This window comes from Pundamilia nyererei, unplaced genomic scaffold (assembly GCF_000239375.1).
Source record: "Pundamilia nyererei isolate P.nyererei 1_Seehausen unplaced genomic scaffold, PunNye1.0 scaffold00404, whole genome shotgun sequence".
NCBI lineage: Eukaryota > Metazoa > Chordata > Actinopteri > Cichliformes > Cichlidae > Pundamilia > Pundamilia nyererei.
In genome coordinates, this window is record NW_005187805.1 from 182,063 (window position 1) to 207,217 (window position 25,155).

Here is a 25,155-nt window from a genome sequence, read left to right on the forward strand (position 1 = left end):
CCAGGCTGAGATCTTCCTCCACCTCTCCTGTATCTCCACCTCCTGCAGAGAGAGTTCCTGTAGAGAGGAAAGCTCCTGCAAGATGTGACAACCTCCCCCACCAGTTGAAGAGCCCCCCAGGTGGCTCGACGTACCGGCGGCACCCTGCGCCAGGGCTGGGCCCCCATACACCCACCCGCCCACAACCCCGGCAACACACCAACCAGGACCCAAGCCCCCGAGGCCCGGCCAGGGCCCCAGCCCAGAGCCAGAGCGCCCCCAGAGCCTCACGCCCATCCCGGACCCACCCAGGGGCAGCCAGGCTACCAGGTCAGTAACCCACGTCCGTCAGCACAGACCCTCCCCTTGCCCCGCTGCACGCAGCCACGAGGAAACCGTCACCTAAGAGCCAACAGAGAGCCCCTAATTGGCCATGACCGATACCCTGGGTTGAGCCCCCCAAGGACACGGCAAATCTCCGTTAATGAGCTACCACAGATCACCCCGTGCGTGGGGCTGGACGACGTCAACACGTTAACGAGCTAACTGCGCTAACGAAGTAGTTCCCACACATGTAATTGAGCATTGCGTGGTGCATCCAACATACTGTTTTAATTTTGTCCATGACGCGCTTACCTTCAGGGACATATTTCACATGAAGACCAAAATAGTTCCAAAGGCCAGATCTGAATGAGGGTGGGGGAGGTTCAATTTGCCATGTTGCAACAAGCTTAGCTTCTGTCTTGCTAGCTCGACAGTGCAGCCTAGGCGGAGTAGTCGAACGCAGATCCACTGAGCTCTCAACACAGACAGCATCGTCAGAAGAAAAGTTGATCAAATAAATTAAAATTTTTTATTGTTCGATACATATGCATACCGAACTGAAAGCACTGTATCGAACGGTTCAATATCGATACGAGTATCGTTGCACCCCTAGCAGACAGGTAGCTGCTTTAAAGACTTACAAAATAGTATAGAAAATAATGGCTTTATTTGTATAGCGCTTTTGAGAACACAGTTAGAAAGTGCTTCACAGTTTGAGTAAAAGCCACACAATAAAAATAAGCATGCATATTCCATAAGACAGACATAATGAACTACAGGGTCACGCATTCATTCCAACATACGCAGTTTCATACAAATGAAAATAGATGTACATTGTGGCATAAAATAAGGGGGAAAGATTAAGGGAACACTAACCTATAAAAATTAGTTTTCAGCAGTTGATTAACGCAAGTCAGATTCAACAGACCTGATAGGCTGAGGGAGGCTGTTCCAAACTTTCTGAGCGACACCGTCAAAAGTTTGATCCCCTCTGGTTTTATTTAGTGTGTGGAACAATTTTTTTTGAAGATGTTGATGAGATTATCTGAGAAGTTGGCTGCTGTGGTACGGTCTAAGTAATTCTGATATATAAGCCAGGCCATCTTCATGTAGAGCTTTATGAGTTAATAATAGGGCTTTAAAGTGGATGTTTGTTAACTGTAAATCTCTGACAAATATGTTTGATATGTGAGTGGTGGCTAGCTTTTGTTAGCAGCCTTGCTTTCTGCAACAATGGGAGATGCGCTACAAAGGACCAAGAGGTATATGTGAAAAGTGGGTTACAGTAATCAAAGTGGGGGAAATTAAAATGTGTTTCAAAAGCATCAGATGATTGAATCAGAGTAAAGATTTTATTTTAGCAGTATTTCTGAGGTGACGTAAATGAGAGTGGGTGACTTCCTTAGAGAAACTGGCAGGTCCAAAACACTAGAACCTCAGTTTTACTAGAATTGAGATATAGAAAATTTGTATACATCCAATTAGTAATGGCAGAAAAGGTAGGAGAGACTGTTGAGTTGTTGGGCTTAGCAGAAAGGTGCAACTGTCTATCATCTGCATTGCAATGGTAGGCGATTCCCTTAAAACAATACAAACACATGCAAGGGTTGCAGATGAAGACTTAAATAATATGAATTCTGTTGGATAAGCACAGCACAGCTTGGCTAATACGTTGAGAGTATGATGATGGTCTTCCCTGAAATGGTCAGTATGAAAAGACATTTAAACATATTCTAATGATGCAAATCATTTTGATTTAATTTGGACAGACCATCTCCAAAAGTGGAAAGAATGTCATTAAAAGGTTAGAAAGGTCAGAATAATTTAGAGCTTTGTTTTAAGTGTTACTCCATTCCATAGAGAATAATTTTAAATAATTCAGAATAGTACAGATATTTAATTCCACCCGTGTGACCTTGAATGAATTGACTGTTTACAGTTTAGCCGATGCTCATTATTTTTAGAAGTAGAATAGTGATGCTAATTCTTCATGGCACAGATTGAGCAAGGTGGCCAGAAAAAGGCTGGTCCATACTGCCATGATGGCATCACACAGTTGCTGCAGATTAGGTGGCTTCACGTCAATTATGCAAATCTCCCCTTCCACCACATCCCAAAAGTGCTCTATTGGATTGAAATCTGGTGACTGTGGAGGCCATTTGAGTACAGTCATCTTCCTGTCATGTTTAATAAACTAGTTTGAGATGATTTGAGCTTTGTGACATGGCACGTTATCCAGCTGGAAGAAGCCATTTGCAGATGGGTACACTAAGGTCATAAAGGGATGGACACAGTCAGCAACAATACTCTGCTGGGCTGTGTTGCTTAAACAATCCTCAGTTGGTACTTAGAGGCCCAATATGTCCTAAGACGTTGCCTACGCCTACAGGCTGTCTTTACAATGTCTACTTGCCTAAATGCATTGAGTTGCTAACATGTAACTGACTGATTAAACATCCATGTTAACAAGCAGATAAACAGCTGTGCCTAATAAAGTGATTTAAATGCAATGATTCATGGACACAAACTCATAATGAAAGAAATATGAAAATAATGTGTGTCATGACCAGCGTCAGTCAGGATTCAGATGTCCTAAAGTCACAGATTGGCTTGTATTAGTTGCTCCTCCTATGATGTAAATGTTTGATGCAGTTTTAAATGAATACTAGTTTGTGATGTTATCTGACTAATAGCCAAAGAAAAGGATGAATTGTTTCTCAGTCAGAACCAAAGCTGTAATAATAAAATGATGGTAAAGGTAGATTAGAGGGCAGCCAGAAATTTCTCTGTAGTGATACACTGTTACAAAGATGTACAACTTATTGGGTGTTAGTAATTACAGCCACCATTTTATATACAGTATAATAACACTAATTGGATCATAGCAAGCACTTTGCAAAAGATGAAGGGGAGTTCAAATATAGTGTAAAATAACAACATGGTGCAATTATAAGAACCCCCCCCACCAAATAGAGATCACAGACTAACACAAAGTTCATCCGTAGAGTTAGTGTGAAAAACAAAAAGTAATTTCTGGCTCTCGATGGTACATGGCTCCTTTTCCCCATTGTTATTGTTTGACAGTGATATTAGGGGTTTAAAAAAAGATATTTAAAGCCATTTTACAGTAATAATATTTCTAAATGGCGCCCACTGATGTTGGACCTTTACAGCAGAAGACAAATCCCTCTAGTGGAGCATCATCTGTGGAGTATTCTGATCAAGTCTTTGCTACAGCTTACTTTCAGTGCAGTTCCTCTGAAAAGTGACAGAAACATTTTCAGACATCTCATTGCTTCTGAAGATCAAATGGCAGCATTTTTCACAGGAACAAACTAAAGGAAAAAACACTCAGAAACCACTTCTGACATGCTTGTTGTTGCCTCGGTGAGAGCAGCGCCGTTTGAACTCCGGTTACTGCACTAAAACGTCTGAAAATACGAGTCCCCTTTCCACTTTACTAATACCTCTCTCTGTGTTCTTCTTTCTCCCTTCTTTCTTCCTCTTGCTGGATGCTTTATTTCACCTCATATTTTAAATTTATCTCGCTTGGCTGTTCTGTTGCTTGCATTTTATAGTTTCCCTCTTTCTTTCTCACTCACCTCTCTGTCTCTCTCTATAACAACAGGAACACTTGTCCTACATGCTGTCACTGAAGGATTTCATTATAGCACAGTCATGCTGATCACACAATGACACACACACGCACACCCACACATAGACATCGGCAGGGTTCATCAGTTCAGCTAGTTAATAGTTTATGGCTTCAGGCTTTCTGACTTGATTGTCTTTTTAATGGCCATAAAAAACACACCAGCCTGATACTGTATGTCTTCTCTGACACACTCACACAAACACAGGTGGTTGTACGTGCACGTTTGTGAGAACACAGTGTTGGCATGTACCATTAATCCAAACATCAAGTTGTTTTAGAAAAAACTATATCTAAACAATGAAGCACTTTAGTACTTGCCCTAAAAAGCTAACCCCCCAACTGTATGAATATCCTTGCTAGCTTCAAAAACACACTGTGAAATGTGTGAAAAGACCCGATTTATGTGTGTGCATTACAATCTAAATCTTTTTTTTTTCCATCTAGCATTTTGCCATGGTGCCTAACTAGATTTGAATTTTAAGAATCTTTCCCGTCGGACATTACCTAATACATGTTCCAGTCTGGAGACGTTCCAGACGTGAGCTCTAATTTTCCCACCTAGCTTGATAAATTGTAAATTGATTTCCTTTATATGGAGTCTTTTTGTTCTGGTAATTTGGACAGCTCAAAGCAATTTCAGTGCATCTTTATCCTAGAATGCCAAATACTGTTGGTCTTGCATATATATATATACACAGTCCATTGGCACTGGCCCCTTGATGCACCTGCCATTGAAATATTGTATGCTGAAACACAAGGGCTCTCTTTTAAGATGCAACAAATCCCACAAATGGAAATAGGATGGGTAGCGATCAAGTTTGTTTCAAGTTTGCCAACCAGGAGACCACAGTTTGGAGCTTTGTATTTGGCAAAACCCAAAGATATTCTGAGTAATTTTCCTTTTCAGTTGGTTTTCATTAGTGGTACAATTGATCATTCATTTACTAAACACAAATGAACTCACTTACATGCTTGATAATTGGTTCAGTTTACTGCACTCTCAAGCCAGTGGTCTCAGAATAGAAAAACAAAACAAAACAGTGGGCGTGTGACATTGTCATCATTGCCACCTGGCAGTAATGTTGACTGAAGCCGGGCTGTAAACATGCTGAATGCTGGACTGTGTGTCTGAGGTGCTGCATGAAAGTGCCATTTGTAATCAGACTATTGTTGATAGAGGATGAAGTTATTAAGATGAGATGCTCCAACCTGTACCTGTGGCATGGCTGCAGCCCAATCTGCAGCTGTTATTGCAGCCTAATGTCTGCCGCTACACTGCCAAGGTAGGACAGACCATGCTAGTTCAGGTGCATATGCAGACAGACAATTCCTTCACCAGGATTTAGTCTAGATGTGTTTCCTTTTAACCACACTGGGTTGACATGTTCACTGGAGGCAACCACAGCTAGTGATCGTTGCAAAGCAGCAGGCTTTTAGATGACCAAATGTGGTTACATTTAAGAGGTAGAATCTTATTTAGTTAGGTTTAAAATTAAAATTGCCAAAAAAACAAAACTGTATAGTTTTTAGTCATTTCAGATGACCATAACTTCTTGGCAAAGTTTAGAAATACACTGTCGTCTGAAGGAAACCATTGGCGCTCACACTTTCATCATTTGGTGGTTTTAAACAAATGTGTATATGTTTATATCGTATATGTACATCAGATCAGCTGGCTATTGCATTTGTTATATCCCATGTTGCCAAGAGGGAAGTTGCAAATTGCCCTCTTGTGGACAAACTATGCAGTATCAACACCTATAAGGCTGTTTCTCCGATTTCTTTTTTACTTTTTGCATTTTTTATTCACTGTTATAAATCCTGATACTGATATATCAGTAAGTATATCAGTATCAGCAGGGCTGACATACCAGTCTGGCTTTAATACAGTGTATTTAACTGCAACCTCAGGATCTCTTTCAAAGTGCCCATATGGACAGACTTAAGAATGAGATCCACTTCTGCAGTACCTTGCTGACAGACACCTATTGTGTATCTGCAAGATGCCAGTGGCTCTGGCAGAAAGGTAGTGTTTGATGTCCTGAATAAGAACACGTTGTACTTTCATACACCAACTCTACACATACATTCATAAATAAATGACACGCGGGGCAGTTTCTGAAATTTTGTCTAAGGATACTTTAATATGAAAACTGCTGGTGGATGACCCCTTGAGTCACAGTTGCTATCGTGATCAACAATATTGACACCTTTCCAGCTTCACATTTTGGAAGGTATCTCGCCAGCAATTTTGGTAGTATTCTGAAACTGACACACCAACAACTACACCAATGTAAGCCATTCATGCAGCACAGAAAAGGGAGAGCAGGGTTTGAACTTCTCTCTAAAAGTGCCATCACTCACGCTTTTCATGTCTACAACCAAATACAACATAGTGAATTCTTTGTGAAGAGCATATGATTATCCTTTTTAATGACATGGGGCTTTTCATGATGCCATCAAGTGTGGCCATTCATAACAGCTAAACTGGACAGACAGCACTTTGTACTAACTAGTTCTTTTCAAGCATAATGCACTCTTTGGATCAATTGCCAGACAAAATGCCCTCACTTCTTACAACTCTAATGGATCCACTCAAGCGTAGAAGTCCAATAGCACACAACAATGTCCATTTGTACAATAGTGAAGACACATTAACAAAGACATTATGCATTTTCTTATCTGATATTAATCTGTTAAGATGTTAACCTTCAAACAGCCCTTTAAAGTTTCAAAGCCTGGCCAAAATGTCCTCACTACACTGGCTTCAAATAAAAGGTGTCTACACAAACACAGACCCACATCTGATAGGTGGAGACAGTTAAGAGTTATCGGTGTAGATTAACACTCTCCTCTGTACAAAGTCAGCCCGCCATGCACTGTGTGTGTGTGTGAGTGTGTGTGTGTATCTAAGTAAACGGGCGTCCACTTCTGTCAGTGCAGATGTGTGTGTGTGTGTGTGTGTGTATCTAAGTAAATGGGCGTCCACTTCTGTCAGTGCAGATGTGTGTGTGTGTGTGTGGGTGTGTGTGTGTGTCCCTGCTTGTATGTGAGTCCAGTTTATGTGTCTGGGTACGTGTGTGTGTGTGTGTGTGTCCATCCATCCAGAAAATAAAGCCTTATTGAGGATGAAATGGGATTTTTAATTGGCTGAGCCTCGGCCTAACGGCGCCGCGTGAAACTTCACGGCCCTTTGTACAATGTCACCGACACACACACACACACACATTCACAATGGGCCCCAGCACTATCACGATAACACACATACAACAATGCAGACTCCTCTGTGGGCATGTACCGCACACATATTCAACAGTGCACGCACTCACACACACATTACGTCTCCGTGTCAGGGAGTATCGATTAGACCATTTAGTCCAAATAGAGGGGAACACTGGACCCCGTCAGGGAGACCTCCTTAACAGGCTCATTTACACACAAACACACACACTTTGTCTGTCTTTGTCTTACTAAAACACAACTGCAGTTAACTGACGCACACATTTGGCCTTTTGCTCCACTCCCTTCTTTGCTTTTCTCTCCCACTTGTTTAAAAATGGATACGCAAACCTGTTCTCCAACACACACACATACAGACACACAAATGCAGAGAGTGATGCGCCTGTTAAAAGGTTGTGTCCATGTCTGACAGGCCCTCTAAGAGCACTGCATCGATTTTCCCCTCTGCTGACTGACTACGAGAGCAAGTGAAAGAAAGTGAAAGCAAGAAATGTGGTGTCAATAAATGGAGCAAGGCACTAATACATCCAAGGTTACGGGTTCCATTCTCACCAGTGCCTGAAATATTCTTTGTCTTGTTCTTCTGCTGCTGTGGGGCCTTTTCGATGAAAGTCTTCGTGTATATTTATAGCGAGCGGATGGAGGTTGTGTGTGTTTAACTGATAGTCACAGCTTGTGAGCATGAAACTTGAGTATATACTGTCTTATCCGATCTGCCGCCCTGAAAAGAATCAATTTCAGACGGCAACGCGGAGGATTTCAATTTAGCAAAGAAAAGCTGGGAGGGCTTTAAGTTCAATATCGACGGTATCCAAGTGAACACTGTACACAACATTTCAATGTTAAAGTGTGTATGAGACTGTAAATGGGACTGAGAAAGGTGCAGTAAATCGACACTATCAGTACCATTTGTGCTCGCTGTAATTATGGCTGTTTCTTAATTGTGATTGGATGATTAAATGTTGTTACGTTGTTTACAAATTTAGATCTGTTGTTTACAGAAGACTGAAATTAACCAAAAGTCTTTTGAGTTGGCACAACAACACCATGTTGAACTGATGATTGTATCATACTGTAGTCGTTTTTTCAGTGTTATGAATCATATTTCACAATTTCACAAACACCGTAATTGTTTTGTTTATTTAGTTGTATTTTTATCAATAGTTATCTTTTTCCTTTGTTTTTTTCTTTGTTTTGGTTTTTCCAAATGTTTTGGATTTTTTTGTTAATCAACGCAAATGCAAGCTACCAGCAATATGTAATTACTTCATTTAATCAACAATTTCAATATTAAGGAGATGCTTTAATAATATTAATGATGCAATAGTAAATCTAAAAGTGGCATTAAACATATTGAATATAGTTACTTTAAGTAAAACTCAAAATTATGTTGAAAATCTTGTACAGCACCACTTTCATGCAATAAATCTGTATCTCTATGACAGTTTTATACATTTATTTTACCCCCACCCACCCTGTACCGGGTACCTTGTATGGTTAAAGCTTTATTACAGAAAAGATACAGTGTTTTCCAAACCTTATTTTAAAAGCTAAAGCATGAATGACAAATTAAAATCAAACCTGTTGGTTCTGTTTATGCACAGGGACACATTGTCTTAATGTGCTTATCAGTGGGTGATTCAGTGAAATGGTTTTCAGTGCAAAAATAATTATAGATCTGGATTTTATGCATTTTTCAAAAGACCCTTCTATTAAATGTCTTCTCTATTCAGTTCATTTTGTATTTATTTATTTATTTAAAAAAAAACATGTTGGTGCAATTGCATTGTCCTTTATTATATATCCATCAGCCACAACATTTAAACTGCTGGCCTAAGTTTGTCAGTGATATTTAAAAGTGCAGTGTGAATAACAATTGTTAATTAGGTCTTGTGTAATAAAAGTTATAATTTTAAATAGATGTGGTTAATATTTTGAAGGTTTTGCATGAACAGGAATGAGATTAAACTGTCTTTCTATTTGTCTGCTTAAGGTCTCATCAGGTCCAGAGTGCGGGGGACGGACGCTGCAAGAGCCAAAGTGCTGACCTTCCTGGACAGCCACTGTGAGGTCAACAAAGACTGGCTGCCACCCCTCCTGCAAAGGATCAAAGAGGTGTAACTGCATGTTCATTTATAAACCCTAATGCAACAAAGTATATGTGAGTCTGAAAGCTTCTCTATCAAATTACAACCCTCTCATGTTCCAGATGTGTCTATATATACACACAAATATATGTGAGTCACGAGGCATAATGACCAAGGCCAATCTGCAAATATGGCATGCTTTACTGCTCAACAAAAAGCCTCTGCGTGATGACTCCAGTGGTCGAAGTGAAATCGTGCCATTAAAGAAAATAGATGCCGGTCTGATTGCCTCTCATTAAGAAATAAGTGCGGTACTCTCTTCTTCACCCCTCTTACTCTCCAGTCTGCTGTCCTCTGCTTGTGTCTGCTCTTCTTGTCCTCCCCATCCAATCTCTCATCACCTTGTTTTGCCTCCTCTCACCACCTCTTCTCCGCTCCCTTTTGTCCTGTCACATCTCTCTTCCTTTCTTCCTTTTTTCCGTCTCTCGTCTCCTTTACTTTTACTTACTCTTCGGTACCATTGCACCTTTTCTTTTCCATTTTCATCTCCTCTCCTGTTTTCACCTCTTATCCAACAATTTTGGTTATCGCACTCTGTTCTACTTTCCCCACCTCATGTCTTCCTCCCTGTGCTACTGCCATTACTCTCACACCTTTGCTTTTCTTCCTTTTCTCTTTACATCTCCTCGTAATTTTCCCCCTCCTTTCTCTGGCCTCCTCTCAGCTTCTTTCTGGCCTCTTGAAACGTCCACTTTTCTTTTCTATCCCCATCTCTTTTCCTCTCTCATTTCTCTGCTCTCTTGAAATCTCCCTATCCACTTCCTCTTGCATCCTTTTCTATCCTACCCTGGCTTTACACATACCATCACCTTCCTTTGATTTGCTTTACGACATTACATGGCCTTTCTCATCTCCTTCCCTGTCCATGTGCCTCGCATACTCTCTTCTCCAGTTCATTTTAATTTTAACACCTGTCTTGAACTTCTCCAATTCATCAAGTCAACAGTTGTTTGCCTGCTATTAAAGACCTTTGATCTCAATCTGCAGAGAAGCGATCAATAAATCCACCAGACAGTCTGATCTGTTTCTGCTGCTGTACCATCACCATCCATATTTATACTCGTGGTTTATTCATGTGTGTGTGCTTGTGTGTGCGCGCCTGTGTGTGTTCAAGCACAAAAGTGATCTGTCACTGTCTATGTAGTCACTCTATAGTCGTATATTTAGATTTAAATGTATGAGGTATTGATCCGATTAACACACACGCGTAGTCAAAACGCCAGGCTACCGTAAAATCACATTCCCCGCAAAATAATTGTCTGTCTTATTGATATAGAGAGCTAAAGTCTTGTCCAAATTTCAGGTTATCTGCTTTTCTGTATTTCACATCTGATCAATTTTATCATATATTTTGATTTTGTTGTCTTTTAGTTGTTGTCAAGCTTTTTCTGTTTTGCCAGAAAAGCCTTTTTTTGAATACTTTACTGTTTGATGCTAACAAATCATTTTGTGTCAAATAAATAATTTATTGTAATTCCATTGTCAGGGAAGTAATTGAGAAATAATACATGCAAATATGCATCTTCTCATTTGAATAAATAGAAATTTCCCAGCTTTTTACCACTGATTGAATCTAGAGAGTATTTACTCACCCTCATGTCTATCACATTACCGCTTTTGCTTTTGTCTTTCAGCACCAAGGCAACAATTTATTGTAATTGTTCACCAATTAACAGTAATATTTTCAGAGCATGTCAACATAAAAGGATCCTGGTTGTGTTTAGCAACATTGCTCATTTGTTGCTATATGTGCATGTGCAATCAAAGAGAGCTGCAAAACAAAAGCGATAATCACAATGAACGGCCAAACATGTAGTGAATATGTTGATGGTTTCATTAGTATTTCCAGTCATTTCTTAGGAAATGACTGGAAATAGGACAGTGACAGGGCTATTTAGGCACTATGGACGCTCAGTGAACATCACCTATAAACCTCACTCCTAAATGAAGGAAAAGAAAACAGAATAATTGTTTACATGAAGAGCAATGAACAAAATTAACACTAGCACTCCCTGCATGCACTGTTGGATTTAAAAATTGATTTGAAAGATGGTATTAGTGATTAAAAATATATAAAGAATTGCATTAAAGCCTAGAGTGCTTGTTGTTTTGGAATAATGGGTTTTCTGAAGGGACAATTTAGATGATAATTTTGTCAATAGTCAAACGTCTGCCTCGACACAACTTCCTTGCATGCTTGCATAAAATACTCAAGGACGACTATGTAAAACAGGTCATTTATTAAAATTCAATATTCATTTATAAAATCATTTATAATTCATTTATACATTTATTCATTTGTAAAATTCAATAAATGTTTGAAAGTTGCACTTTAAAAACAAGAGTCCAAAACCATAAAAGAAGCAGATTGCTTTGGGGTCAGAAGTATGTATGTGTATATATGTATATATTGTACTATTCTTAGTTAGTGTATTGTCTGTCTTGTCTTAATGTTGGTTTAAAATGGAGCACTGTAACAAAAAATAATTTCCCCCAGGGATTAATAAAGTATTCTGATTCTGATTCTGATTCTGAGATTCCTCTCAACTTACTCATCAAATATTCTCATTTCTATTCAGGTGAAGGGAAAAAAAAGAAATGGCTAAAATTAAGAAAATGCTCCAGAGTGATTTGAAAATAACAGTTATCCGGTTACGACAGTAATGTCGTGATGCTTCACCCTGAGTGCTGCACAGTGTCATTACCCTAACAGCTATTAAAGCAGACAGAGTGCTTTGTAATGTGGCTGAAGCTGTAGAAGGATGCAGCTTGCGTCCCCTTGCACTGACCCTGCAGCTAATGGTCCAGAACCGCTCCACCTGCTCTGTAATATCACTGGCTGAAGATGCATCCAGCGTTTGACCAAACTAATAGAGGGACACTTCATGATTTAAAAGGGAGTGCAAGTATGGCAGCGCCAGTGTGTGTGGGTGTGTGCAAGTGAGATTTTGTACCTTTTATCCTTGTAAAGAGCAAATGGCACCATCAAGGAAAAAATATGAGGAAAATCAAGTGCAGCCATTTTTGCCAGTTTTCACTTTAAAAGGATTTAGGACTCTGTTTAAGGGTTAAGGAGGCAATAACTAAACTAAATCCATGAGTATCTTATGGCCTTATGGACGATTACACAGGGTTGAGGGATACGGGAATTTTTGTTGGTGCTTGATATTATCCCATTTTTTACAGTCTCATCAACCAGTCACAAATATCAAGCATTACATTTTTAATGGCTTTAAATGTTCACTTAAAAAGTTAGAAATGCTTTACACGCTAACCTTTTTCCCCGCATCCTGTCTGCATGATTTAAGCTTATAAATTTGCTCATTTCCAACACAGAAATGAAATCTATCTATAGGATTAGTTGCTCCACTGGGACATGAGTCGAGGTCTGTCAGCAAGCTTAGTAGAAAACTGCCAGCTGGATTTCATGAAAGTTGGTAGAGGTGAATTACAAGAAACACCAGAAAAATAGAGGAAAAAAAGGTTTGGTGCATTTCCAGACCACTTTGTTTAAAAGTGGAAAATAGTTCATTGATGGAGGATGTGCTTTCCAAATGTTTTTTAAAAATTATTGTTGCGCTACACTGAGGATCTTATTCTCTGAACCACATGAACCAAACTGTAGAGTTGAGTGGGCAGCTGCTTGGTTGTTACTTCAGAAAAGTCTCAAAAGTGCCATAAACCAGAAAATCACTGTAATAAAGTGGCGTGCAGAGCACAAGAAATACAAATTACAGTGGCTGAAAAGTCAAGCCAATGAAGCCAAGCTTCAGTTTCTTAAATAACCACTTGGGGTTGGCTTAAACACAAAGGGTCAGCTTTAGAGCAGAAATACATTGTCTTACAACCAAAATCTCTCTGGTTTTGATCTCTCTGGTTATTTTCTTCCTTCTGACAGCCCTGTGAAGGAGGAGTTTTATATTACTTACCTTAAAGTTAAGGATTTGGTTGATTTAAAAGACTAGTAGGTATGAACACAAGGGGCATGCTGAACTCTAGCCAGGTAGTAAATTAGCTCTCCCCATCTCTAATCAAAAAGTATCTTTGTCTGTGTCTCTACTCCAATATGGTCGCATCCACCAAAATAAACAGAAAAAAAAGAAAGATTTGCAAGCCAATAATTAAAAACATGTATTAGTAATATCAGTCTTTTATATAGCACAGTCAATGTCATGCTCTAAATATGCACTGTGCTCAAACATCACTTGACAAAAAATTATGCAGCCAGCTTTGCTGTTGTAGTAAGACGAAGACAAAGCTTTCCATCAGGATAGCTAGGTGTCAGACCTTTCTTTATTCGTCAATTCCAATATAGCCCTAACACAAATGAAATGAAATACCAGAGCCCGTATTGAACTTCGCAAACTAAAATATTGAATTCTACACAGCCTTACACAGTTTACCTCCAGTAACCTATTGATGTGTTACTCATTTTCTCTGCTGCTTCTTAATAAATTGTGTTGTCACCTAAAAGCATTTTCTGTATCTCTTCATTTCATGTGGCTCAGTGGTCTGACATTAATGACAGAGAAGGGAATAAAGTAGCACTGAATTAAAGTCAACAGAGGTAGTGGTCAATCTCACCTTGCTACATTTGCTGTCTGCATGATTGTTGCTGAATGACTGAAATTCCCTTTCGGAGAAGTGCAGTATAATGACCTTGGAGTTTACAGTCTGTTTCACACACAGATGAACACACTGGACTGAGCGCCTCATTTATTCGAACAGAATTTGGTGATGAAAGCAGAAACACATTCACTTCTTTCTCTTTTTCTTCCTTGGTAGCTTGTTTTATTTCCCTTGCATTACACTTTTTAAAAAATTAATCTGAAGCCCTAATTAAGCATAAATGTGTGCGGTTCTTTTTGTGTCTCCAGGACCCGTCTCGAGTGGTTAGCCCAGTCATCGACATCATCAACATGGATACGTTTGCTTATGTGGCAGCCTCTGCCGATCTCCGTGGAGGTACACAACCACTTTCTTCCATCTACACTGAGAAACAAACGTCTCTGAGGCACCTTTGGGTTGTGTTTTGATGACAGAGAGAAACCCCTTTGGGCTTCTGACTTATGAGGTGGCCCTTGATGATAAGTTTGTGATGAGTTCATGAACCTGTTCTCTCTGGCTGCTGTGAACATTAAATGCTTTGAGATATTTTTTTTCCTACTTCTTCTTCTTCTTCTTCTTCTTCTAGCAGTGACTCTTATTCGCTCATATTGGACCCCTCGAGAATAGTTGCTGTCCTTGAATCATCTTATCTTTGAAATGTGCACTAAAGTCCCTCAACCGTGTCCTTGAATATTCAGATTTTGTTAGAGTTGCCCTTTTTTTCTGCCCAGTTTCTACACAGATAAGTGCTGATGTCTTGGTTTTAAACTGTGCAGCGAGTGCACCAACTTTCTTTCCATCATTGTAAAAGGGAACTAGAGACTGTAGGTTTATGTTCTCAAATGTAATTGTTTATTTTTAAGAAATAAACTACAACAGTCTTAAGGTCTCAAATGTCTCAAATGCTGTTTGATGTTGAAAAAGCAGAGGCATGAATCGAAATATATTTCCAAATAAAAGAACGAAACGCCTTTTATTATTATTTATCATAGTTTTGTCTTTCTGTTAATAATTCTTCTAAGACAAAAAAGGCTAGCAGGTGGAATTTTGCATATTTAGTTACTCTCAGAAAATGTTCCCCAGTCACATCCCCAACTTTTCAATTGTTTGATTAATTGACTACAGCATGGCATTCAGCTGTGGACTGCAGATGTTCACTTACCTATATAACACAAACTCTGTGAAAAACATGGAGTTTCAGAGAACTGTGATGGTCAAAAAGACTTAGGACACAACACTAATCCAACACAAGAATCAGTTTGCATGCAAGCTGTGAAAGAATGATCACATCTTCATATTTTGTATCCAAGGATCCCGACCTTCTTGTAATTTTAAAGTGGTCTTTAAAGCAATTGGTCTCCAGGCTTTCTGAAGGACTTTTAAAGTGTTTCTTTGCATATTGACTGCTTTGTCACTCATCTTCAGTCCAGTCCAGTCGCTTTTTACCTGACTGTTTCCAGTGTATTTTTATCGTTGTTTGTTTTCTTTTAGGTTTTTCTTTCTTTCTTTTGTTTGTTTCTTAATGATTTTATGAATCATTCAAAGGATGAACTGGTGTTGTGTGCAAACTTTGATTTAGTGTTTGTCATAATTTAAGCTTCTAGATTCTTTTAGTTTGAGTTTAGTTCTAGTTGATTAAATATGATAAGATTATAGTAGATTAGACTGAAGTTGTTTCAGTTGACTAAAATAGTTTTCACCAGTGACAGTGGCGCCACATGTTTCACGTGTCTTATCTTCCTTGACATCAAATGAGAAACGTGTCCATATGGCTGCTCTTGTCTTTCTACCAAGAGTTGACATTTCATCACGTTTTGATGACAAACAGGGAGCGTGGGAGCCTCCCCCTCACACCCTGTTTTTTCTGTGACAGATCAAAACATGAAAGAAAGATTAAGCTGTGCCAAGTTACACAAGAACTGGACTGAAAATCAGTGGAAACAGGTCTTATGGTATTTTTTAGCATGACAATAATTCCAAACACACAGCCAAAGCAGTAAAAGCACACAATGGACCACTATCAGCATGGATTGGCCTCCCCAGACCTCTACATTATTTAAGTAATAAGGGTCATCTTGACAGAGAACAGAACAAAAGGCAGCAAACATGCAAAGAACTTTGAAATGTCCTTCAGGAAGCCTGGGGAACTATTCCTGAAGACTACTAATAGAAATAATAAGAAAGATACCTAAGAGAGACCGATCTCTCACTCCATGTATATGTGCACTTTTAAATAAATCCCTGAACATATTGAGGGGTGGCTCAAGACTCTTGCCCAGCATTGTCTATATGTGCACAGTAGGGTTCTCTCACACAGCTTTGAAATGTGCTTAAAGTGTTGGCACATAAAATGACTCTTTGAACAGTTAACACAGTCCTTTTAATTTGTTGATATCAAATTCTTAGATATCAGTCAGTTTGTTTGCTGCCATCAGGATCCTGACATCATCTTTAAGACCATCATGCTTTTGTAAATGCTTTTTAAAACATTAAATTAGTAACTTGAATAAATGTAGAAAGTGAACATTTCTATTAGCTCAGCAGGATTATACTCGCAGATGAGCTAAAGCTAAACGGCCTGAAAATAAGCCAGAACAACACATAACTGTGTTCTCTGTCTGCGATCTGCACTACCTCCCACTTTATCTGTTGACTTCATAGTACCTCTCTCCTTCCATTAGACTCTTTTACCAGTCTTATTTTCTTGGTGAAAGCAGTCCACCAATCAATGCAGATAATAGGGCTGTCCACTGTGCACGCACAATCACACAGGAAGGAGAATCGATAGCGATAGTCGTGCTTATAAAGAGCATTTTAATTATAGATGAACCTGTCGCTGAAATCATAAAAAAGACGGTCATCAGATCCATCTGCATTGATCCTGACATTCACACACATGTTGAAGTCTAAAGACATGCCAACAGAGAGTGGAGGGGGAGTACTGTGGTAGCTAATCCGTGACCTGGTGGACTGGCACACAAAAAACTACACAAGCCAACACATTTTCTTTGCTGAAGTTTTTCCTCTAGTATCAGAAAAATAAAATATATCTCTATTTGTCTTTTCATTAACTATTTTATATACATATTCTAAAGAAAGCATAGCATAACAGTGACCTTGATGTTTTGGTACAGCACAGTAGCCTCTGTACTCAGTATTATTTAAAGCATGTTCTTTACTCTGTTGTTCTCCCTCAGGCTTTGATTGGAGTCTCCATTTTAAGTGGGAGCAGTTGTCGCCTGAACAGAGAGCCCGCCGGACTGACCCGACCCAGCCAATCAAGTAATGCACGCATACACAAAAACTCAAACATTAAAATGTATAACTGTGGGTGTATAGATTCTGAACCCAGGGCTCATTAAGTAAGTGCAGACAAGTGGAAACAGAGAAGGCAGAGAAGAGGAGGTTAAAGAGTAGGAACAAAGGACAAGAGTGGGAGTGAGGGGACAAAAGGAAAGAGATGCACTGAAGTCTGATGAAAGGATGAAAAGGAAAAAGTGTAATAGCACGGGTTTAGTTGTCTTCTTAGGATGAATTCTGAACAATTAAGTTCATTAAAAACTTGAAGAGTAAATGTTTTAAATTTTCACCAAATCCAGAAGATGCTGACGGTGAAATAAATAGATAACATTTTCATATGTATCGTTTTACAGACTTGAGTGCAGGGTTTTACTTGTTGCTAAATAAAGTGTGTGTGTATTTTTATGTGTGTGTGCGATTGATCCATACAGCATAATTATTATTAGGGACTCTGCAGGAGAAAAAATATTTGACTCAACATTTTTAGCAGTATTTAACTCCACCAATAACATATTTCTGTCTACAAGCAGAGGTTAAAGTGGGCCAGAATGATCTGGAATAACATTCTAGCAGCTTTCATTAATAACCAATTAAGATAAAAGCAGATAAAGTAAAAATAATCTGCTTTGCTTATCCCCAATGTTGGAAAGGACAACAACCTATAACAAATAGCTTCAATAAAGCAGAACAACTCAGTATCTTAAAATATAACATGACCATAAGACAAAACAAGGAGGGCTGGATTTGGATAGATCCAGCCCTCCTTACTCATCTATAATTATAACCATACACTGGACCACATTTACAGGCTGCACAACGAAATCAAGCTACTTTGAATCATATTATGAATCTCTGTGCCAAATTAGAAACATACACGTGGATGGAGGATTGTAGCCACAGTTATAAAAGTGCAAAATTATTTTTCTTTATGTGAGGTAAAGTAGTGCAAATGGTAAGAAAGGTGATAAGTAGACAGCATCAGCAGACTGGTCAAATTTCTTTTTAGTGTATTTTTTTTTCTGGCATCTCCATTCTGCCATCTTAAAACGACCTCTGTTGTCAAAATCTCACTTTTATATTTTACAGAATTTTACACACACCTGAACCTCATTAGTCTCTACTGTTTAAAAAAAAAAAGGCTAAACCAAACAACGAAATCTAAACAAAGAAACAGGAATAAGATTATTCATCTAATTTACAAATTCATTTACACAAATAAATGGTTTGAAAAGAAAACAACTTCACTATGCAAAAAGGAAAAACCATTTGGTTGTACCCAATAATAATGGATTTGATTTATATAGCGCTTTTCAAGGCACCCAAAGCGCTTTACAATGCCACTATTCATTCACTCTCACATTCACACAGCTACAGTTGTAGCCACAGCTGCCCTGGGGCAGACTGACAGAAGCGAGGCTGCCATATCGCGCCATCGGCCCCTCTGGCCAACACCAGTAGGCAAGTAGGGTAAAGTGTCTTGCCCAGGGACACAATGATCGGGACAGAGAGCTCGGGGATCGAACCGGCGACCTTCCGGTTATAGATACGCTTCCCAACCCCCTGAGTCACAGTCGCCCAGTGATGCAATCAATGACATCATGATATAAACCCCATATAAACAGGAAGTGCTGGGCCGGCCCCTCCCCCACCCCCTTTTTTGGATGTAAGATCTGAACAAAGGGACAAACTATTGTGTAATTTACCAGAAATTGACCTTTCAACAGAAGAAAATTCAAATGATCTTATGTTTCAGTAGTATTTGCTTTAAAAACATACGCATGGATGTAAACTGTAACATAAAGCTACCACAAACAAACCCGGGATAGTATGTAGAGCAAAGTTACAACAGCAATGTCTAAACTATAGCATTATGGCCAACTGTAAAATAACATGGGATAAATTATAAATATGTTTAAGGGACAAGTGGTAAATAAATTCAATCTTTTCTCAAGGTGTTAGAGCAGGTTAGCACAGTACGTGGCAGTTCAGAATATCCTCAACACATTTCTGTTGGTTTTCCAGTGGGATCACACTTAAAGTAAGCTGTGCGAGGTGATGAATGACCTCCTTTTGCTTCCAAAGAGACACGAGTGTAACTCCTCAAAGTCGTACCGTGCCCTCCTCAGTCATGCTGCCAGGATTGCTGCAGATACACGAGCTACTATTAACTGAATAATTAAAATGAGCATGGCTGGTACTGCAAAAGGTTATTGGTGATGTGGGTGGTTGATTTTTTCATTACCAAGCTGCATCAATTCATTTTACTTATAGTTGTAAAAGTACACCGAGCAGGCACAATGACCGTAACACCAACGCTATCAGTAAGGTAAAAGTTATGCAAAGGAAATCAGGACAATTCGATTTTAGAAAGCACCCACTGCATAAAACAATAAATAAGATAATATAACGCCATGTAAAAAGGCAGAGTATAATACAACAAGGAGCAAAAATCTAAAGAAAATGAATACAGGTGTTGTGGTGTGAGGTAAAAGTATTTCTGTCATTTGGCAGTGGAGCTGAAAGCTGAAAATGTTATTACAGAAAGCTCTGCCTTTCCAGTAAGTGGTTCAGTGGGAGGCCTGGATTAATGGCAGTTCTTTCAGTGGCCTCCTCTCTACCACAGCCACCAGTTATTTGGATGCTGCGTTTGCAGGTTTGCTACATTTAAAAATGTCTCATGCTGCATCTGTGTTATTGGCAAATTGATACGTGTTACCAGCTTAGTTAATTTTTCATCTGACGCATCCCGGTGTCCCTTCCCACTGATGCAATTGAGATACTCAACAAATCAGAAAGTAGTGTCACCCTATGGTCCTGTCTGTGCTCATTTGATCACAGACTTGTCGTCCTCTTGTCGTCCCTGTCATGTGTTCATGCTTGCTGATGTCAACAAAGTTAATCTGGGAAAACGTCCGTACCTACAGAGTGGCTGGTAATTTCAAACAGCTCAACAAATACCACCAAGCATACATACAAACAAAAAAGTTGATATTTTATATAAAAGTTGTGATGTTCTGATTAAATTTATATTATTTTTTTAAAACGATGATACTGTACTTTTGTCAAAGGTTATACTAGACAGTAGGTGCAGATTATGGAACTGTGGAGTTTGCAGTAGTGTGATTTATAGTTATTGATGATGCAGGTGCAGAACAGCCTGTAGCATCCATTGGCACTGTTAGGTCAAAGGTACCAGACTTTAAATTAAACGTAAGCTGATGGTGGTTTTTAATATTGCTCACCAAATGTAACTTTTTTAGAAAACAGTCCGGGTGGAATCAAACCCTAACCCCTGCAGTCTTTCACCATATAGCTCACCTCACTTATTCTTAGCAAAGTAATATTTCTCTGCTACACCAAATTGTACCACCTTCAAATTCCCTTTTTAACCCATTTCTATAATATTTTTGTTGGAATTGCTTTTTGGTCCAATTATTTATACTTTTTATTTTATCTTATAATAAACTTGCCACACTCATGTGCTTGTTACTCATTTCAAACCAGATTTCTTATTATTTTCTTATTATTGATACTTTTAAAGCTAAACTGTGAAGGTTTTCTTCACTTTTGTGTTTTTTTTTGTGCATAAACGTTCAGAAACATATAGACAGAGAGCAGTCAAAGAAATGGTGGAAAACTGAGGCGCATAAAACTAAAACAGCATCAAAATCTACACCCAATATTTCCTTTTATTAAGTCCACATTGGCAAATAGAAATGCAGCTATACCTTCCAGCAACGCATTCCTCAGTGTGCAATAGTTTTTCATGTGTTTACATTTGCCTTTGGGAAGTTATTAAAAACAAAAATCTACAGATTTTGCCTTTCAGGCCCATTTTTCTGCTTTTATTAAAAAAATCTGAACCCATTGTCATCCTTCTCTTTGTGGAATTTTTGTATTTGTTATGTATGTCCTATTCAAATATAGAGTAATGATATATGTATAATATGAAGTATATATAATGAATATCTTGTTTTTGTACAATGAGCTTAAACTTTTGTCTTTAGAGTCTAAATTTCTCTATAGGTTGTTTATTATGAATGCATGTAAGTTTATCAGACCTCATTAGCCCCCGAGAGGGACAATGGACCCCCTAATTATCCTCTACCTAATCAAATGAGCCAAGGTGTGAAAACGGGTGTAGGTCACAATCAGCCAAGGTTTCGATGAGCTAATTGTGAAACCTAGGCCCACCCTATCATGTGACTTCTTGAGGTCAGACGGCCCAGGATGTGACTGGGCATTAAGGCGTCTGGGAAGGGATCTCAAAACTGGATTGTAGATGGCAGACAGTTGGTGTCATAAACTACCGCCTCTGTTCAAAGATGGTCACTCACAGTGGACATAGATGGCCTCTTTTACTCCTCTTTCAAACCATCTGTCCTCTCTGTCCAAAATGTGAACATTGGCATCCTCGAAGGAGTGACCTTTGTCCTTTAGATGCACATGGACCACTGAGTCTTGTCCCGTGGAGGTGGCTCTTCTATGTTGTACCATGCGTTTTTGAAGTGGCTGTTTGGTCTCTCCAATGTAGAGGTCTGGGCATTCCTCGCTGCACTGTACAGCATACACCACATTGTTAAGAGGTTCTTAAAAGGTTCCTTTTTCATAAAGCTTAAACTTACTGTTGGATCAGGTGACCCTGAACCATCCTTCATCATGATGCTTCCAGTAACTATTATCTACCGTCAACCTCCAACCACACATAGTAGGTGGCTGCTTTTCTCTGGGCTTGGTTCTTCTGGGGGTGCCTTCCTGTAAAAAGGGAGTTCTTTCTCCCCATTTTCAAGTGCTTGTTAATCGGTATCACCCATCAGATCATTGGGTTTCTTTCTTTAATATTGCAGGATCATTACGTTAGTATAAAAAGTGCATCGAGATGTGTTGTTGTGAACCAGTACTAGAAAAAAACTGCTGAATTCATAAAATTCCAAATAGACCACAGTAAATGCAGCTGACTAACTAATGTTGGTTACCTTATGTGCTATACTGCATGTAGACTAATTTTTAATAAAAAGCCCCAATACATAATTAATTTAAAATGGCAGTAATGGCCCACAATCACAGACTGTCAGAGTAGTGCTTAAAAAAAGCTTCTATGTCTACATAATGTAATTTTCTGTGGGGTGCTGTGATTAATGGCAGTGCTGATGTGCCCCACCACTGCTAGAATAAAAAAAAAAATGCAGTTCAGAAATCAGTAAGAAATTAATCATCCTGCTCTGACCTATTATTACTGCAGTGACCTCAGCAGGGTTGTGGCAGGCTGACCTCATCAGAAAAATAACAATAGTGGTCAATTTTGATGGGGTTAAAATAACTGCTGTTTACAGAGGCAGCCTCCTAAGGTCATGTAAGTAAAACCTCCAACCTTTCTCAGACAGGTGTTGACTGAGGCCATATATGTATATATTATGAAAGAGAAGTTTGACTTCTAACATTTAATTACACTGTTATTTTTATCCAAATCATTTTCTTTTTCCTAAACACTGCCAAGTAGTTTAGTTGCCAAACCCAAGTGAACAATTAGTCAAAATTGTTATTTTCTAAACCTAACAACTAAAACTGTGTGGAAAAAAATATAAATAATTGAAACAATATTGTGTACTTACTAAACAAACTTATATAAAATGAACTTTTCTTTTCTTTTTGGTCTTTTAGTTAAGTTTCTGTGGATTTGAGTGATGCTGAGTTTTTTTTTTTTTGATATGATGCTTAAGTTTTGATTTGAATCTATTTGTTATTCTAGCCTCCCTGTGTTTCCCTGTCTGTTCACCACTTTGTCTTACTATGTTTAGGTTAGTCTCCGTGTTTCCAGTGTCTTCTCTTTCTTTCCTGTGTTGCTTTAACATTTAGTGTCCTTTTGTTTTTGTTGCAATAGTTTTAGTTTCTCCATATGTGATCGTCCTGAATAAAACAAAAATCGACTTTAATGCTGTTAACTCACAAGAGTTATTCACAAGAAACAAAACAACCACGAAGGACGATGCAACAAAGCAAGACTGAGACAATACACACACACACACACACACACACACACACACACACACAGGATAACGAGGGCAGAGGTAACAGGTGGGAACACAACTGAGAATAATTAACTTAATGAGTCGGGGGAACCAACACACGGAACAACAGTCACCAAAATAAAATATGGAAGAGAGCCACAGCAGAATGGGGAGACAGCACTAACTTGACACAAACAGACAAAAGGAAAAACAGAGAGCGAGAAGACTGAAGGAACATCATGAGAACACAAAGGGGAACTAACAAACCTGACGTCATCTAAAGCTGAACTAAAAGCAAGAGACACATAAACTAACTCTCAGAAGCACAAGAAATCTTTGGCTCCTTTGGTGGTTCGACACTGGCACTTAAATCTACTCAAGTTTAGTTTAAATTTAGTGAAACATTGTGGTTTACACTAAAATCCGCCCCTTCACAACACCAACCCTGCACTGCTGAGCTTGATGCCTTGGAAATGAAAGCAGGTTGCATAAGGACACATTGGCTGTGATGAAAAACCTAATACGCTAAAAGTTTACAAAACCTCAAATCATCGATGCCTGACAAATCATTTGCTGTGGAGAGATGAACAAACAAACAAAGGGAAGCCACAAGAGCCACAGAGCAAACACACACGCACGGTTATAAATAATAAACTTTGGCACTGCTCCTTCGTCATAAGTCAGATTGGTGGCAGGAACCCAGATTTGCTGCTGTGCCAACTTATGACTGCCTGACTTCATGCATGGTTTTTATTTTTATGTTTTGGTGGAGGCAGCGGGGCAGGCAATCACATATGGTGCGTGTGTGTGTGTCCCTGTGTTTGTGTTTTGGAGATGGATGTAGAAAGATTGTGGAAAGGTTGTAGCTTGTTCACTGTCATGGTTTCTACCTGCAAGTCAATGCAATGCTTTTATCTGCCATGTCAACCTCGTTACCAAGAGTTACCATTTATGCATTTATAAACTATACGTATGAAGACCATGATTGGCATTATGTATTTCAAAGCCTCCAACCCTAACCTTTACAACCACATAAATCATATATATGCACTGTAACCTGTAACACAGATACTCGAGGAGATGAGTTGGGGTGCTTTTCACCACTTTTTTTTAACAGCATCAGTTTTGGGAACAAATAAACACACAGGGGGCAGTTGAACATTTAGAAGTGCTTTCATTTACTCTTATCCTGGTGTTTCAACCATGCAAACATTTCCATGTAGTATTAATTTACTTCTAGAAACAAGTATCACCACTTAGCAGCCGTCTCAGTAATAACATAAAAACTGCGTGCATAAAATCACCATCTATCCATCCATATAATATCTTTACTACAATATTTAGTGGATGTGCCAGCTGCAGTATAGTTGAAAACTTCTGCTGCACCACATTTTTCCATATTTATCCTGCATGTCCTGTTTTCTCCTCTGCATTGATGATAAACACTGTAAATGTATTTTGGTACTTACTTACTGCAACATAAAAAAATAAATAAATCAAACCTTTGCTGTCAACCAGGGGTCTGAAACTTTTAGTGCTCAGTTTCATTCTCTGCTGTCTTTAATTCTGTAATTCATTTTTTATGTGTATTTCTCAGTCCTTCGTAGCTTGTCTTCATTTAGTCCACAACTGCTAACAAAAACATGCCTGTGCCTGCTTATCACCTCTAATCTAGCTTCCCTTCATTGGGCAACATTCAGAATTCATTGTAAAATGTAGTAGTTTCATGGGCAGGCTCCTCCTATTATTGCATTAGTTGGCCTGTCCAATCATCTGGTCAGAGTCTTTTCACTGTACTGTGGTCTTCTTTTAAATTCAGACACAAGGCTGTAGGAACCTTTGGAACAGCCTTCCTAAGCTCCTCCGGTCAGGGGTCCGTTCTTCGTACCTCGCT

The 25,155-nt window shown here is 39.0% G+C and overlaps 1 protein-coding gene across 2 annotated transcripts in view; it reads left to right on the plus strand.

Moving 5' to 3' along the window:
• galnt14 (UDP-N-acetyl-alpha-D-galactosamine:polypeptide N-acetylgalactosaminyltransferase 14 (GalNAc-T14)) overlaps nucleotides 1-25,155 on the plus strand; it is a 244,066-nt gene that overhangs the window by 178,853 nt on the left and 40,058 nt on the right. For both annotated transcript variants that reach the window (XM_005753112.1, XM_005753113.1), the window contains exons 6-8: nucleotides 9,192-9,313; nucleotides 14,223-14,310; nucleotides 17,151-17,235. In XM_005753112.1, the coding sequence (XP_005753169.1) occupies nucleotides 9,192-9,313; nucleotides 14,223-14,310; nucleotides 17,151-17,235 (295 nt within the window). The remainder of the gene's footprint in view (nucleotides 1-9,191; nucleotides 9,314-14,222; nucleotides 14,311-17,150; nucleotides 17,236-25,155) is intronic.